The sequence below is a fragment of the Nuphar pumila genome, chromosome 6 (genome assembly GCF_984573655.1).
Source record: "Nuphar pumila chromosome 6, dmNupPumi1.hap1.1, whole genome shotgun sequence".
Classification (NCBI taxonomy): Eukaryota; Viridiplantae; Streptophyta; class Magnoliopsida; order Nymphaeales; family Nymphaeaceae; genus Nuphar; species Nuphar pumila.
This window is the reverse complement of record NC_143254.1, coordinates 34,774,111-34,792,795: the sequence shown is the minus strand read 5'-3', so window position 1 is coordinate 34,792,795 and position 18,685 is coordinate 34,774,111. Positions and strand designations below refer to the sequence as shown.

Sequence of the window (18,685 nt, the reverse complement as noted above, 5' to 3'; positions counted from 1 at the left end):
CTTCACCATAATCACCGACTTGGTTCTTTTTTCACTTAGAAGCAACTTACAAGTTCACCATTATAAGTTTTTTATTTCAAAATCCTATTTGGATTTCATTTTTCACTTTTGTTTTGACAGCGGCTATTGAGATTTCAGGTTTGTAAAAAAGAGGATACAAGAGAGAGAAAGGAACCCCCACAAAGAAACTCACAATCAGTTTATTTGGGTACTCTTCCAAACCAAAGTATTCATGGTCAGCATTTCAGTCAACCCTCTGCCTGCTATCTCTGACACAGAAAATATCCTGTCCATCTTTCTCTAACTCCCAGATTCACCATTGGCCAATCAATCATTTGTTCCCTCTGTTTCTTTCTTTCTAGAATTTGAGGTTTACTTTGTAATTGAGATATTGGGTGTTGGAGATGGGTCACTGTGTTAGCAAATACGAGTCTCCAGGGCCAGAATCCAATGGAGTGGCAGACAGAAGAGGTAGGAAACAAGCAAGAGGAAAGGATCATCAAGAATTGCAACAAGAACAGAATCACTGTGAGAATTCAGGACCGCCCACAATTCCTGTGCCAGAGAGGCCAGCTCAGCAGCCAATTCAAGCGCCAGGTCCGCCGCCGGCGAAGCCGGTGCCGTCGCCGCTGCCCCTGCCTTCTGCCTTGATATCAAAACCAGCACCTTTCCCAGACACCATCTTGGGTAAGCCCTTCTCTGATGTGAGGACCTTCTACACTCTGGGCAAGGAATTGGGGAGGGGTCAGTTTGGTGTCACCTATCTGTGTACGGAGATTTCAACTGGAGCTGCTTATGCCTGCAAATCCATATCTAAGAGGAAGCTTGTCGCCAGAAGTGATAAGGAGGATATGAAGAGGGAGATTCAGATAATGCAGCACCTCTCTGGCCAGCCCAACATAGTGGAATTCAAGGGAGCCTATGAGGACATGCATGATGTGCATCTGGTGATGGAGTTGTGCGCGGGCGGAGAGCTTTTCGACAGGATCATCGCGAAGGGGCATTACTCCGAGCTCGCGGCGGCTTCAATTTGCAGGGCAATTGTGAATGTTGTTCACATTTGCCATTTCATGGGTGTGATGCATAGGGACCTCAAGCCTGAGAACTTCTTGTTGGCAAGCAAAGACAAGAATGCGATGCTGAAGGCCACCGATTTCGGGCTCTCGGTTTTCATTGAGGAGGGTCTGTTTCTGAAATTGTTTCTTTCCTTTCATTTTTAAGATATGGTTGGCTTCACTTCATTTAGAGGATTCACTGATCATTGGTTTCTTTGCTCGTGTTTCATCTGTTCGTAAAGTGTGTTTTGAACTTTTCTTTGTGAAGCTGAACTGTCTTCTGATTCTGGATGTTAAACTAAGGAAGATTCTGAATTGATATCGAGTTTTTCTATTAGATTCATTTTCTATTTGATGAGATGACTCTCACAGAAGATAAAGGTTGACTAAATATTAGTGCTGCTTCTGAGTAATTGACAAGGTGACTAAATATTAATACTGCTTCTGAATCATTGACAATGCTGAATTCCTCCTCAACATCAAGTTGACAAAGTTTGTGATTTGAATAATTGGCAAGATGACTAAATTTTAATGCTGCTTCTGAATAATTGACAAAGCTGAATTCCTCCTCAACATCAAGTTGACAGTGTTTTATTTGAATCATTGGCAAGATGATTAAATATTAATGCTGCTTCTGAATCATTGACGATGCTGAATTCCTCCTCAACATCAAGGTTACAAAGTTTGTGATTCGACATAATGCTAAGTCATATGTTTCTCTGAAGTCTTCTATGAACGTAAACTATCTTAAACTTCTCTGTTGATTTTTCCTTTCTTCAAATTCCAATTCCTGGCTAGATCATCTTACGCAATTTAATCATTACTGTCTTTCTTGGTGAAGGATTTGTAAGGGATCTCAACTTGTTATATTGATCACTTTGGACCAATTGATGAAATGGTCCCGTTTGGGTTAGAATGTTAGACAGAAGCTCATTGATTCATTCCATGTTTCAGTTATCATATGCCACAAAAATGTCAGTCACCTGGAAAAAGTGACCAGTCTTGCCTTCTTCAACGTTTCCCATCTTTTTGTTTTCTGGTCTTTATATATGATAATGTGATCAGATACTTGTAGGTTGATCAGGTTGATGTCATACTTATAAGGAGAAATTTGGTATTTCATTATTTCTCAGACTACTTCGCTTGCACTGTTGATAAAGGTTGTAAAGCCCAAGTTGGGAGTCAATATCAGGCATCTAGTGCAATGCATCTCCTTCAAAGAAGACAAAACAAAAGAAAGTAAGAGAGAAGCAAAACATGTGGACTATATTAAATTTTAGTTCTAACAAAGATGATATTTTTGTTCTTTTCACTCAAGCTAAGTTTGTTGGTACCCTCTGTTATGTTTGGGTTCCCTCCCGTCGTTAGGTCATTAAACTTCATCAGGATAGCCCATGGTTGCCAGTCGAGGAAGCAGGAGTGGGAAGCGATACGGGAAGTGGGAAGCGGGAAGTGAGGCACTTTCAAAATTTTAGGAAGCGAGAAGCGTGGGACAACTTAGAAGCGAATCACGAACCGTCTCGGAAGCGAAGGGGAAGCGAAAAAGAGAAAAAATAAATAAAAATTAAAATTAAAAAAAATGAAAAAAAGGGGAAGCAAGGGGGAAGCGCGCTTCCCATAAATGAGAAGCGTGTTTCCCATAAAAAGGAAACGCTTCCCTGTGCATTTCGGGACTGCAACATTTCGTGCTTCCGAAACGCGCTTCCCCATATGCCTAGGCGCTTTCGGTAACTCTGGGATAGCCACATCTTGCAATGAAAAGAGAATGCAATTAATGATAAGTGTGAAAATAAAAGAAGAAGAAGCAAAGGAAAAGGTTTGTTGAGATGAATGTATTTACTAGAGGTATGTATTTGCTGTTGGTGCTTGAATTACTGCCTTTTGTGGATGTTGTCTGATGATGGATATGGAGTTTCAATTGCAAGCTCATCCTCAGCTAGACAGAGAACTATGTTCATGATATTGAGGGGCTGATGAGATTTCTTGACTATATAATAATGTATGTAACTCGATGTTTGCAAGGATTTCCATTTCATTCACCAGTTGCTATTGATCTTGTTGTGATCAATTACTGTTAGTTTTACGTTTTGTGTCCACCTCTTTCTGTCAATGGCAATCAATTAGACCAGCATTATCTGAATCATCAATTAACTTTGTTGCTCAAGAACTTGGATAGATTGTTGGCTTCTAAAAGTCTACAATTTGGATTTTGGTTTAAAGCTCAACTGTTTAATTTAGTTGGATAGTAATCCATGTCTGGAAGCTCGTCGGAACCTGGGTCGCCGAAGGTAGACGAAGCTCCCACCGCACATCTATCTCTCTCTCTCAGCGGCAGGGAGGGGGTTTTCATGCCTTGGGAGATCCGACACGGGCGACGGAGGTAGCCCCCCTCGATGAGCGACGATTCAAGGTATTTTTTATGTACTTTCGTCAAATTCTCCTTTTGTGGCGTTTTCATGTCGTTTCTTTTCAAAAAAAAAAACTTGCTTTTTATACATTTTTAGGTCGTGTTTTTTTATCCTGTGCATAACAGTTTAGTTATACACTATCTGTCCCAAGCCCGGATAACGGAGGACGGTTGCGGTAGGCCAGTGACAACCAGCGTAAAAACTTAGTCAGACCCTATGAATATGAACCAATATGCGAATTTCGTTGGGGCAGTCCCTACTAAGCGACACTCTGTACTCTATAGGCCCGGAGGCAGTGATAAGTGGGCAAGGGTAGCTAGGACATTGCCCAGAAGCGATGCGTCTAACCGGCACCCGAGGGTGGGGTCAAATAGGCAAGGGTTCCCGCACTTTGTTGAACGGGTGAGGGTAAAAAAGATAGTTCAAGACCATACAATTAGGTTAGCCACTTGGAACATAGGGTCTTTAACTGGTAAGTTGGTAGAGTTAGTAGATGTTATGTGTAGGAGAAAGATTGATATTTTATGTTTACAAGAGACCAAATGGGTAGGTGAGAAAGCAAAAGTGATACAACCTTGGGGATATAAGATTTGGTATTCAGGAATACATAGGAATAGGAATGGAGTTGAGATTGTTATTAGTCGTGAGTTTATAGGTAATGTAGTTGAGGTCTGTAGGAAGGGGGATAGGATTATACTTATTAGATTAGTAGTAGGTACGGATATTATTAATTTTATTAGTGTTTATGCACCTCAAGTCGGTTTAGACGATTCCATTAAGCGTCAATTTTAGGAAGATTTAGACGGAGTAGTACAAGGGATATCTCATGGAGAAAATATTTTCATCGGCAGAGACCTTAATAGACATGTAGGCATTAGTAAGGATGGATTTGAGAGTATCAATGGAGGCTATGGTATAGGAGAAAAAAACGAAAGTGGAGAAAGGATTTTAGATTTTGGTTTGTCCTATGACTTGATCTTAGCCAACACGTGGTTTAGGAAGATGGAGTCTCACCTAGTAACATTTAAAAGTGGGGTTAATAAGAGTCAGGTAGATTTTTTCTTACTCAGAAAGAGAGATAGGGGTTGTTGCATCGATTGTAAGGTTATACCAGGAGAAAGTGTAGCTACACAGCATAGAGTCTTAATTTTAGATCTTAAAATTAGAAAATGCCACAAAAGGGATAGACATAGGATAGATCCTAGAATTAAGTGGTGGGCACTGAAAGGAGCTAAACAATGAATGTTTCTAGAACAAGTAGCTAAGGAAGCTAATTGGTGTCTCGAGGAGGATGCAGAATCAATGTGGAATAAGATAGCAGGTTGCATGCGAAAGGTGGCGAAGGAGGTTTTGGGTGAGTCTAAAGGCGGTGCACCGATAGGTAAGGATACATCATGGTAGAACGAAAATGTCAAATTAGCTATTAAGGTTAAAAGAGAGTGTTATATAAATCTAAGAGTCGTGATAATGAGAATTTGGAGAAGTATATGGTAGCAAAGAAGGAAGCTAAAAAAGTAGTTCGAAACACGAGGGATAAGGTATATAAGGAGGTCTATGAAAAGTTGGATACCAAGGAGGGCGAAAAGGATATTTATAGGCTTGTAAAGATGAGAGATATGAAATCGAGGGATCTGGGTATGGATAAATGTATCAAATATGCAACGTAAAGGGTTTTAGTTAAAGATGAGGAGATTAAGGAGAGATGGAAAGATTATTTTGATAAGCTATTTAATGGAAGACATGCCCAGGATCTTGGAGACTTCTCCATTCCTTTTCATGAGATGAATCGTGACTTCATGCGCAAGATTCAAAAGAAAGAAATTGCAGAGGCTTTGAAGAAAATGCAATCCAGAAAGGCAGTTGGCCCGGATAGTATACCTATCGAGGCTTGGAAATGCTTGGGTGAGAAAGGTTTAGTATGGTTGACAAATCTTTTTAACAAGATTTGGCAGACAAATAAGATGCCTAATGAGTGGAGGAAGAGTACTTTGGTGCCTCTCTATAAGAATAAGGGTGATATACAAGATTGCACAAACTATCGTGGTATAAAACTCATGAGTTATACTATGAAACTTTGGGAGAGGGTGATTGAGTATAGGTTGAGGAAGGTTGCCATGATATCGGAGAATCAATTTGGTTTTATGCCTGGAAGATCAACTATGATAACTATACATCTCCTTAGACAACTTATTGAGAGATATAGAGAGGGGAACAAAGATTTTCATATGGTTTAGATTGATTTGGATAAGGCATGCGATAGAGTACCTAGGGATGTTCTCTGGTGGACAATGATGAAGAAAGGTATCTCTCAAGTACATTAATATAATTAAAGATATGTACGAAGGAGTAGTAACCAATGTACGCACTTGTGGAGAGGTGACAAACAATTTTCCTATAACGGTTGGGTTACATCAAGGATCTGCATTAAGCCCTTTCCTTTTTGCTATAGTGATAGATGAACTTACGAGATCAATTCAAGAAAATGTGTCGTGGTGTATGTTGTTTGCTGATGATATTGTTTTGATTGATGAGTCTAGAGCTGGGGTTAATGCTAAGTTGGAATTATGGAAGCAAGAGGTTTTACATTGAGTAAGAGTAAGACAAAATATATGGAATGTCGGTTTAGTAAGCAACGAAGTAGTGATGAGATTGTAGTGAAGCTTGGTGAGCAAGAAATAGCGGTGGATGGCTGTTTCAAATATTTGGGATCTATCATTCAAAAGAATGGAGAAATTGATGGAGATGTAAATCATAGGATTAAGGTTGGGTGGATGAAATGGAAAAGTGCAACTGGAGTGTTGTGCGATCGTAGAATGTCATTGTGGTTGAAGGGGAAGTTTTATAGGACGACAATTAGACCCGCTTTACTATATGGTATGGAATGTTGGGCTGCCAAGAGACATCATTTTCAAAAAATGAGTGTAACTGAGATGTGTATGCTTCGATGGATGTGTGGAAAGACACTAAAAGATAAGATTTGGAACAAGGAAATACGTAAGATGGTAGGCGTTGCATCCATTGAAAATAAGATGAGTGAGAATCGTTTACGATGGTTTGGGCATATTCGGCGAAGGCCTAATGATGCTTCAGTTAGAAGGATGGAGAAATGGAAAAATATATTAGCTAAAAGAGGTCGGGGTAGGCCTAAGAAGACTTGGATGGAGATGATAAGAAAGGATATGAATGCTTTGAACCTCACCGAGGACATGACATTGGATAGAAATGAGTGGAGGAGAAGGATTCATGTGGAGGACCCAAAATGATTTTCTTTTTGGTTCATATCGCCGACCCCAATTGTTTGGGATGAAGGCGTTGTTGTTGTGTAATCCATCTCTCAATATTTGATCGGCAGGAGGTTTCTGTCCACGTGTAAACTTTAGAGTTGTATGTTACTTGATAGTTGAGGGCCTTCATGCCATGAATATGTAAAGATAGACTACTGTAATGAAGTGCCAAATGAGTGAAGCGAAATCTCCAAGCGCAAAACACGCACATACACAAGTAGCCACTAATGGGCAAAAATACAACAAACCACAAAAGTGGTAAACACACAAAATAAAGTGAAAAAATATATTCCACTTAAGAGGGCTTCAAAAGAAGCTTACATACAATGGGGGAGAACCCCTTTATTTATAGGCACAAGAAGAGGACCCTAAGGGCTCCTAAGGGACGTTGGAGCCCTTCCAACGGTCACAAATGTGACCGTTGGAGGCTCCAACGTCCCTCAAGGGGGGCTTTTCCAAGGAAAAAGGAAAAAGGAAAAAGAAAAGAAAAGAGAAAAGAGAAAAAGGAAAAGGGAAAAAAGGAAAAAGAAAAGAAAAGAGAAAAGAGAAAAAGGAAAAGGGAAAAAAGGAAAGGAGAAAAATATACAAGGCGTGATATGGTAAAAAGACTATTTTACCCTTAGTGGGTATTACAAAGGAAATATATATATTTATACATGTAGATAGACACATAGACACATATATATGTAATATATATATATATATATATATATATATATATATATATATATGTACAATCATATTTTAACAACTACTTCAATGCAAATAGCATACTTGTTCAAATGAAGTGGTTCATAGACTCGAGTAATGGCCATTATCTTGGTGTGGGTGATGGGCTTTTACTTTTTTCCCTATGATTTCTTTTCTATCCCTCTCTTTTCTTCTTCTTTTATTTTTTCAGTCATGTCATTACTGAGGTGCATTGTTGAAGCACCCTATTTTTTGTTCACTGCTTAGAGATATAGTTACTGATGGTGCATTAGTGGAAACTGTTTCAGGAAAAGTGTACAGGGATATTGTTGGTAGTGCCTACTATGTTGCTCCAGAAGTCCTCCGGCGGCGTTATGGGAAGGAAGTAGATATTTGGAGTGCAGGAGTTATGTTGTATATTCTTCTTAGTGGCGTACCTCCTTTTTGGGCTGGTAAGGATGAACAAGATGAACTTCAATTATAACTTGAAAATATGCTAGAATACCATTTTTTTGTCATTTCAAATTATAAGGTTTAAAGGACCTTGGTTCTTGCATGGTATATGAATTGCAGAAACAGAGAAAGGCATATTTGATGCTATCCTAAAAGGAGAAATCGACTTTGAAAATCCACCATGGCCATCCATATCCGGCAGTGCGAAAGATCTGGTAAAGAAGATGTTGACACAGGACCCCAAAAAACGAATTTCTTCATCACAAGCTCTTGGTGAGGAAAAGGTTTTGTTCTACGCTTTGCATAACCTTAAACTATCTTTTAAACATTCTGAAATTTGGTATGGCTCTTGAACCAGAGCACCCATGGATAAGAGAAGGTGGAGAAGCATCTGACAAACCTATAGATAGTGCAGTTCTTTCCAGGATGAAGCAATTCCGTGCAATGAACAAGCTAAAGAAACTTGCGTTAAAGGTGGATGTTATATGAGTTCTCTTTCAAGTATTGGCAGTAATCTCATTATGTTAATGATTGAATCATTCCTTTGTTGGTGATTATGTTGACTTGGCTGTAACAGTCTTCTTTTAATACATATTTTTTTAAATTACCTTTAGGTAAAAGATTTCGATAACACTAAAAACACTTGGTTTCAGTTGGTCAGAGTTGATCAGTCCATACATTATCTAAGTAACATAGCTTGTGAAGTTTGACAAGCTGCGAAATTTTGGGCCATTCATACGGTTGCACAAAGAGAGACTAGTATCATATATTTGAAAATGGAGATGAGATGAGCTTGATTGGTCTTTTTCCTCCAGGTAATTGCTCAAAATCTCTCAGAAGAGGAAATTAAAGGGCTCAAAGCAATGTTCACTAACATGGACACTGATAACAGTGGTACCATCACATACGAAGAGCTGAAGACCGGATTGGCTCGCCTTGGGTCAAAGCTTACAGAGGCTGAAGTCAGACAACTCATGGATGCGGTAACATACCAAAAGATCTGCTAGGCAAAGGATCTGTTTGTCTATTTTTCTCACTCACTTTCACTTTTATTTGTGATCAGGCTGATGTAGATGGCAATGGCACAATTGACTACATTGAATTCATTACCGCCACAATGCATCGGCACAAACTGGAAAGAGAAGAGAATTTGTTCAAAGCTTTTGAATATTTTGACAAGGATAAGAGTGGGTAAGTTAACTTACTGTATGGATAATGCAATTCTAGCTGTATTTTCACATTTTACTACCAGGGACGGTTACAATGCTCCTGTTGGTCTATTTTATAACGTTATAAATGTTTTGTGCATACTTGTACTGTTTCCCTAATAGGTATATAACAAAAGATGAGCTAGAAAGTGCCATGAAGGAGTATGGGATAGGGGATGAGGCAAGTATTAAGGAAATCATTGCGGAGGTGGACACTGATAATGTAAGTTCTTTTTTAATGAATATTCGGTGATTTCTGGTCTCCGTACTTAGTAGATTTATGACGATTCCTGTGCTTTTCAGGATGGTAGGATCAACTATGACGAATTTGCTACAATGATGAGAAGTGAAGCTGCTCAGGAACCTGTTCCAAGCCTGCTTCTGTAATTTTAAGATGTGCAATTTACGTGGGATTGGTAGAATAAAATGCCTAAGGTGCTTTGTGCCTATTTCTTATAAAGACTGCAGAATGGTTCCCCAAGACATTAATGGCAGTTTTTTGTGATGCAATTTCCTAAAAGGATTTCCTCGTGATCATCTTTATGAAAGCTATACTGTTCTTATTCCTCTTTGTACAGCATCCAAAATCGATGCGAGATGTTGGACCAGCAGCTTTGTGGCATTGGTGGTTAGAATTTATTTCTTCTGCATTCTTGTTTGCTGTTGGTTTTCTTTAATGTGGGTACATTGATTCATATGTTTATCATGTTGACACGGGGTGCACTCAAGAGATATTGCTCTCGTGATTGAGAATCTTGAGGCCGAGACTTGTTTGATCCTTCTGTTTCTTGTGCTTTCTTTTATCCATGGGCTGGGCTTCCTTTGAACTTTGAACCCTGGTTGACACAATGGAGAAGAGGACGGAGGTTCCTCTTTGTGGTGAACGAGGCAGCATGGTCAAAACTAGGTAAACCGGTTAGTGGGTAGGTGCAGTTTGAACTCGATAGGTTGTTCTAGACCTGGTTTAAGAGTTCTAGAAAAGTCTAGGAACATGTGAGAAGGTCATAAACATGTGTTGGTCAGGTGAGAAGGCTGTTGTTAGTGCAGAGTTACTGGAACAGGTTAATTAGGGGAAGCAGGTTTTCGTCAAGGTACGGTTTCAGGTTTTGAGTTCCAAAATATAAGCAAAGGTTAGGCTAAGATTTAGATAAAGGTTTGGTTTGCAACAGGTTTGTGAGGTGTCTCACGATCTACAATGCAACAATGTTGATCGGCTTGTCGGAAAAGCATGATCATACAGTCTGACACCGAAGGAGCTTGGGCTCTTCGAAAAGGATAACCACAGAAGTTAAGAGAATGAGAGAGTGATGCCCAATGCCACAGAGAAAGAGACGGCTGAAGAGAGAGAAAAATGAATTCATAAATTGCATAAACTTTAAAAGGAGATTTCAGTGTATGGCTTGGGTTTGGGTTCAGCTTTAATTCAAAAAGTAAATCTGACACATTCATACACCCTCTAAATGTCAAGATGCTTGAATGAGAGGAATGTTGTTTTTTATTATCAGAAATGTTTGACTGCATTTTTGCGGCAGAAATGTCTGTAAAGGCAGCTAAGAATCAAAATAGTTGAGATTTTTCCTTTGCCTTTCTGAAATAAATAAAGTTCCTTTTCTATTATTTTTGTGTGTTGTCCTTCAATAGAACCAACCACATTAGAACGGGCTAGAGAGCTAAACACAGACTTGTTCGATTATGCAAGAGCGTGAATTTTGAAGGCTGGTGTATCTCTTGCACCTTGGCTTCGACATAAAGCTTTAGGTACTCAATGCAACCAACCTTTACTGCATCGATCCACTTGAAATGAGGCTTTGACCAATGAAATGACGTTTTATGCTTTGCACATAAAAGACATCACATTAGCTTTCCAACAAGCTAAATATCACCTAATTTGACATCTAAATGGAAAGATATAAGTTTCTCAAATTGCATGGTAAAAGGTGTTTGTAGGCAAGACACTTGCCAATCTTCTAAAAGCTCAGTTGTGAACCACAACCCCTTGTGGTACCTGGTTGGTTCATGAAGGGCGCCTTTGAGCCAGTTTTTGGTGTCTTGAAAGGAATGGTACCACCAACATTAGTACAAGCCCTTCGACTTTGGTTTTGAAACTAATTTTGTTTACATGTGCTCATTCATTCAATCTTTGCTTGTTTTCTGTAATGTTGAGGAACATCCGTTGTAGTTCTGCATTCATATCAGACGTGCATACATCATTGCATTGGGTCTCAGTAGATGAATCTCCAAAAAGAGATGTTCAGATGTCGTTATCACTAGGGATGGCAGTGGACCGGGGCAAGGGCGGGGGACAAGGTCTCCACCCCTGCCCCGTTTCAAAATCTGAACCTTCATTCCCGCCTCCATCCCTGCACGGGGGATGGATTTTAACCTCCACCCCCGCCTCCATCCCCGTTTCATGTCCTCCATCCCCGGTCCAAACGGGGTGAGGTGGGGCGAGGCCCCATTTTCCCTCAATCTATAGTCATTCTTTAAAGGATTAGAAACGGGGTGGGGATGAGGCGGGGCGGGGTGGGGGAAAGCATAAGTCCGTCCCCACCTTCATCCCCGCATGGGGATAGATTTTAACCTTCATCCCCGCCTCCATCCCTGTTTCATGCCCTTCATCTCTTGTCCAAACCGTGCGAGGTGGGGCCGTTGTCCCCCCTTCCACTGCCATCCCTAGTTATCACCAAAGATATACTGGGTCAAGGTGTTCGGTGGGCCTCATGTGTCAACAGGTCAGACACCTGCCAAAATCTTTTGGGGCCCACATCAAGATTTAATGAGGATGCGCTGGTATTGGGTTTGGACTTGGATCTGACTAGTTCTTTGATACAACAACAACAACAACAACTACGCCTTCATCCCAAAACAATTGGGGTCAGCGATATGAACCAAAAAAGAAATTCATTTTGGGTCTTCCACATGAATCCTTTTCCTCCAATCATTTCTATCCAACGCCATGTCCTCGGTGAGGTTCAAAGCATTCATATCCTTTCCTATCATCTCCATCCAAGTCTTCCTAGGCCTACCCCGACCTCTTTTAACTAATATATTTTCCCATTTCTCCAACCTTCTAACTGGAGCATCATTAGGCCTTCGCCGAATATGTCCAAACCACCGTAAACGATTCTCTCGCATCTTATTTTCAATGGGTGCAACACCTACCTTCTTACGTATCTCTTCGTTCTGAATCTTATCTTTTATTGTATTTCCACACATCCATCTAAGCATCCGCATCTCAGCTACACTCATTTTTTGAATATGATGTCTCTTGGCAGCCCAACATTCCGTACCATATAGTAAAGCGGGTCTAATAGTCGTCCTATAAAACTTTCCCTTCAACCGCAATGGCATTCTACGATCGCACAGCACTCCAGTAGCACTTTTCCATTTCATCCACCCAACCTTTATCCTATGATTTACATCTCCATCAATTTCTCCATACTTTTGAATGATGGATCCCAAATATTTGAAATAATCATTCACCGGTATATCTTGCTCACCAAGCTTCACTACACTCCCATCACTACTTCGTTGCTTACTAAACCGACATTCCATATATTCAGTCTTACTCTTACTCAACTTAAAACCTCTAGCTTCCAATGTCTGTCTCCATAATTCTAACTTAGCATTAACCCCAGCTCTAGACTCATCAATCAAAACAATATCATCAGCAAACAACATACACCACGGTACATTTTCTTGAATTGATCTCGTAAGCTCATCCATCACTATCGCAAATAGGAAAGGGCTTAAAGCAGATCCTTGATGTAACCCAACCGTTATCGGAAAATTGGTTGTCACCCCTCCACAAGTGCGGACATTGGTTACTACTCCTTCATACATATCTTTAATTATACTAATGTACTTGAGAGAAACACCTTTCTTCATCATTGTCCACCAGAGAACGTCCCTAGGTACTCTATCGTATGCCTTCTCTAAATCAATAAAAACCATATGCAAATCTTTGTTCCTCTCTCTATATCTTTCAATAAGTTGTCTAAGAAGATGTATAGCTTCCATAGTTGATCTTCCAGGCATAAAACCAAATTGATTCTCCGATATCATGACAACCTTCCTCAACCTAGACTCAATCACCCTCTCCCAAAGTTTCATAGTATGACTCATGAGTTTTATACCACGATAGTTTGTGCAATCTTGTATATCACCCTTATTCTTATATAAAGGCACCAAAGTACTCTTCCTCCACTCATTAGGCATCTTATTTGTTCGCCAAATCAAGTTAAAAAGATTTGTCAACCATTCTAAACCTTTCTCTCCCAAGCATTACATCTTCTTAGACAACTTATTGAAAGATATAAAGAGAGGAACAAAGATTTGCATATGGTTTTTATTTCAAGTTTTATGACTGGTTCTTTGATGAGAAACCATAATCAGGTTAAATAAGGATTACCTAAACCAGATCCAGTTTGACATTCAAAATTGAAACTCAGGTCAGGCCCATGTTTGGCATGAAATTTCATAACCATGTCTGGCTCCATATGCTCCACAAATCCAACCTGGGTAGGTTTTATATATATTTCCAGTGGGTTTTGAACTTGCAACGTCCCAACAGAGAGTGACATGCATTAACTGATCCTACTAGAAAAGCGGAGCTCCTGTTGATCTGCCTAATCCCAGCTTTGCTAACTTTAAAGTAATTCCAAGTAAAAGGTTTTTTCGCAAATTAGTCCCTGCGTTTTTGTACGATTTTCAAATTAATCCCTACGTTACGCGATATTGCAAATCCGTTCCCACTTTTGATTGACTCTTACAAATTAGTCTCTGAGCTTAACATCCGTTGAAAACCGTTAAGGGCAGGTAAATTAACGGTTCTGCTCAGTTACCAACCATGCACCATTTTGCAAAATACGAATAAGGGTAGCGGCTACTTTGCAAAAAATTGGAAGATGACTCTTCTTCTACCCTCAACCAAGGACCATTTTGCAAAAAACAAATGAGGGAGGTGAAAATGACCACTTTACCCTTATTCAAGGGTAAAAATCCTCCTCAGGCAGACATTAATTTTGTTTCTCAATATGTAAAACTTACAAAATTTTCAAGTTTTAAACCTTATTTTAGAAGGAAGACTGTCATTTACATAGAAACCAAAACTCCCATTCGATGTAGCTGACCTCGGCGAGCAACCACGATCCTCTCAGCGATTCGATGATGCCCATTATTTTGAAAAATCGATAGATGGTGAAAATCGCGAGGTAAAGAGAAGAGGAATTGCAAATCATAAGAAAGCTTTTCCTGGGAGTTTCCCCAACGCAAGCCCCACCGGCTTGTGGTTGGCAATCAATCCACCATGCTCTATATATTTCTCAATTTTCTTGCAACGAACCAGAGAGTCCACATTCCCCTTTCATCTTTCCCATTATCCAACAAACTCGAGACTACCATCCTTGGAAAAGCAACACTCCCACTACTTGACGGTGGAAATGCATTACTCGTTATGAAAAAAAAACTCCATTCTGCTTGATACGATTTTGCAAGCATTGGAAATGCGCTACTCGTCGGTGAATTTTCTCATGTGCTTGCCCACCCTGCGCTCCATCCTCAGATACTTGGCATCTGGCTCTTCCTTCCTCTTCCTCTCCCCGCTTATACTGAGGATGTTGTCGTTGTCAACCTGGACGCTAATATCGTCGGACTTGAGGCCCGACATATCGAGAACAAAGATGTAAGAGTTGTTGAGGTTAAAACGGACATACCGTGTCTCCCCACAAGTGTGAATCGATGGAAACAATAAAGCAATGACAGTGGAAGAAATAAAACCAAAATGAACCAACAGCAAAAACAAAACAACACACAACGATTTACGTGGTTCCCTCTCAACTGAGGTACGGCCATGGCGACCAATAGGTCAGCAACTTTCACTTTCTTCAAACAAAGATTACAGAGTGGCCAAAAGGCATAAGCCTTACAAACACACAAGATGTAACGAAATGAACAAGAGGATATACCTCACTGAGGAACAAAGGATGAATGATCTGAAGAACCAGCTTGACGAAGTTGTCCTAAAAGAAGTGTAGCAACACTTCTTGCTTTTGTTCACTCCACACCCTTTCGGTGCCCTAAAAGAGTTTCTCTCACCTTTTCACTCTCTTCTGCTTCTTATTTTGTTCTCTCATTTATCCCTTAAATAGAGGACGAGACCCGCATTTAATATGGAAAACTAAACGTCTTGCACAACTTACAATGCGCCTGAAGCGCATTAGCACAAATCACTATCCACCTGAAACTACAAATCGCTATCCAGCGACTACTACAAATCGCCATACAGCGATACCACAAATCGCTATGCAGCGATACCACAAATCGCTATCCAGCGAGTACTGCAAATCGCTATTCAGGTTAAAGCACTATTCGTCAAATCGTTATCAACAAATCGCTGATCCTCAAACTTTGAACAACTGAATCGTCATTTAATTGAGAGGACTTCTACAAATTGCTATACAGCGAATACGAAAATATCGTCCTCAAGAAGATCAGACATCATGCTTGGAATTATGCAACGATACTGAATGTGCATCGAACCAATGGATCCCACAAAGGAGGGAAACCCAACAATTCTCTCCCTTCCCGACTTATATGGAAGCTTCTTCCATTCCTGCTAGAAATCGACACTTCTCATGCTTGTTCTTGGGCAATAACTTGATCAACATATCTAATGTATTGTCATCAGTATGCATTTTCTCCAGTTGCAACAATTTTTCATTCAAGACATCTCGAATCCAGTGGTATCGAACATCGATATGTTTTAATCTTGAATGAAACGAGGAATTCTTAATCAAGTGAATCGCACTCTGGCTATCAAAGTGAAGAACATACTCTTCTTGCTTCAAGCCCAACTCTTGCAAGAATTTTTTCACCCACAACAATTTCTTACTGGCTTCTGTAATGGCGATGAACTCAGCTTTTGTAGTGGAGAGAGCTACATATTTATGTAATTTCGACTGCCCCGCAATTTCTCCCCCTGCAAAAGTAATCAAATACCTAGAAGTAGACTTTCTACTGTCTATATTACGAGCCATATCAGAATTTGTGGACCCATCAAGAATAGGTTCACCCTTTCCAAAACACCGGCTTAACTTCGAAGTACTCTGAACATACCTTAGAATCAATTTCACTGATGCGCAGTGTTCCTTCCTTGGATTTAACAGAAATCGACTAACAAGCCCAACAAGATGAGCTATGTCTGGTCGAGTACAGACCATAGCATACATCAATGAACCTACTATCGAAGCATAGGAAATTTTATGTATCTCAATTCCTTCTTCATCATTTGCAGGACTTTGACTTGAGCTAAGTTTGAAATGGCCTGCAAGTGGACAATTAACAGGCTTTGCTTTGTCCATGTTGAACCTCTCAAGAACCTTTCTGATATACTTCTCTTACGATAAACAGATCAGCCCATGTGATCTATCGCGAATGATTCTCATCCCAAGAATCTGCTTTGCTGGACCTAAATCCTTCATGGCAAAGGTCTCACTCAGCTCCAACTTTAACTTGTTTATATTGCTGATGTTTTGGCCCACAATCAGCATATCATCCACATAAAGCAAGTGAATGGTAAAATCACCATCTGAAATTTTTTTCACAAACACACAATAGTCTGTGGAGGTTTTTGAATATCCATGCTCAGTCATAAAGGAATCAAATTTCTTATACCACTGCCTTGGTGCTTGCTTCAATCCATACAAGCTCTTCTTTAGATTGCAGACTAGGTGTTCTTTACCCTTGTCAATGAAGCCCTCAGTTTGCTTTATATAAATTTTTTTTCCAAGTCACCATGCAGAAATGCAGTCTTCACATCAAGCTGCTCAACTTCCAAATTTATGCTTGCAGCTATACCGAGCACAGTTCGAATGGAAGATATTTTTACAACTGGTGAGAAGATTTCATCAAAATAAACTCCCTTCTTATGAGCAAAATCTTTCACTACAAGTCATGCCTTGTATCTAGGTTGAGAGTTTATCCCATCAGTATTCTGCCTGAAGACCCACTTGTTCTTCAACACCTTCTTCCCTTTAGGTAATTTTCATGCAATGAATTCATTTCCTCTTTCATTGCCTTAAGCTACTTAGTTTGATTTTCATCCTCCAAAACTTCTTCAAAAGTTTTTGGCTCACCTTGATCTGTAATCATCACATACTCATTCGATGAGTATTTTCTAAATGGATGTTTCTCTTTGGTACACCTCCTTATCAGAGTCTGAGGAAGTGACTCTTGGGGTGTTGGCTCCCCCTCAATTTATGTCTCATCATATCCTTCCTCTGCATCATTGTGAGGAGGTGGCATCTCCTCCACGAAATCCTGAACAGCTGGCGCATCAAGGGGATCTAAGTCAACAAGATCACTTTTACTGGACTTTGATGGTTGAGACTTACCAATGTCTTCAATGGCCTGATCTTCCAAGAAGACAACATCTTGACTTCTGACCACCTTCTTATCAATAGGGTCATAGAGTCTGTAGCCAAATTCTTCATGTCCATAGCCAAGGAATATGCACTGCTTGGCTTTTGGATCAAGCTTGGACCTCTGTTTCTTCAGAATATGAACAAAAGCTCTGCAGCCGAACACTCTTAAGTGTCCATAGAAAGGGTTTTTTTCTGTCCAAACTTTCTCTAGAACATTTCCCTTCAAGGGAATAGAAGGAGACAAGTTGATAAGATCAACTATTGTCCTTATTGCCTCACCCCAGAAAGATCTTGGCAATTTAGAGTGTAACAACAGATATCTGACTCTCTTAAGGATGGTGTGATTCATTCTCTCAGCAACCTCATCCTGTTGAGGTGTCATCCTCATAGTCTTTTTATGTTTGATGTCATGATTGGTGCAATACTGATCAAATGGCCTAATCTATTTGCCACCATTATCCGAGCGAACACACTTCAACTGCCTGTCAGTTTCTCTTTCAGTCCTGGCTTGAAAATGCTTAAATACATCTAAAACTTGGTCTTTAGTTCTCAGTGTATAAGCCCAGACTTTCCTAGAGTAATCATCAATGAAAGTCATAAAGTACAATGCACCACCAAGTGCCTTGACCTTCAAAGGTCCACAGACATCAGAATGTACAAGATATAAAATATGAGATTTTCTAGATGCAATGCTTCTATGAAAAGAAACTTTGTTCTGTTTAACATGGAAACAATGAATACAAGGTTCCAAAGATATACATGTTGCACCCGCCATGAGCTCTTTCTTAACTAGGACTTGCAGTCCCTTCTCGTTTATATGCCTGAGCCTTCTATGTCATATCTCTATGGATGAGCCAGTCTCCACAACATTCACAACAATCTTGCAGGTCTTCGCTTGCAAAGTGTAGAGGGAGAAAGTCTTAGTTCCTCTTGCTACTACTAAGGAACCCTTGGTTAACTTTCACCTTCCATCACTGAAGGTGTTGTAGCCTTCATCATCCAACTTTCTGGCAGAGATCAGATTCAGTCAGATGTCTGGTACATACCTCATATCTTTCAGCAACAATTTGCAGCCAACATTTGTTTCCAAGCAAATGTCGCCAATGCCAACAATCTTCAACACATCTTCATTTCTCATTCGGACATTCCCGAAATCACCTTGCG

General features: G+C 40.0%; 1 protein-coding gene across 1 annotated transcript; it reads left to right on the top strand.

Annotated features, from left to right (window-relative positions):
* Positions 1–232: 232 nt before the first annotated feature.
* LOC149834609 (calcium-dependent protein kinase 2-like) lies at positions 233–9,759 on the top strand. The gene is made up of 8 exons (XM_090011496.1): positions 233–1,182; positions 7,746–7,889; positions 8,011–8,163; positions 8,249–8,364; positions 8,706–8,873; positions 8,954–9,081; positions 9,222–9,321; positions 9,402–9,759. The coding sequence occupies exons 1-8, from the start codon at positions 405–407 to the stop codon at positions 9,483–9,485; spliced, it is 1,671 nt and encodes a 556-aa protein (XP_089867622.1). The 5' UTR covers positions 233–404; the 3' UTR covers positions 9,486–9,759.
* The last annotated feature ends 8,926 nt before the right edge of the window (positions 9,760–18,685 follow it).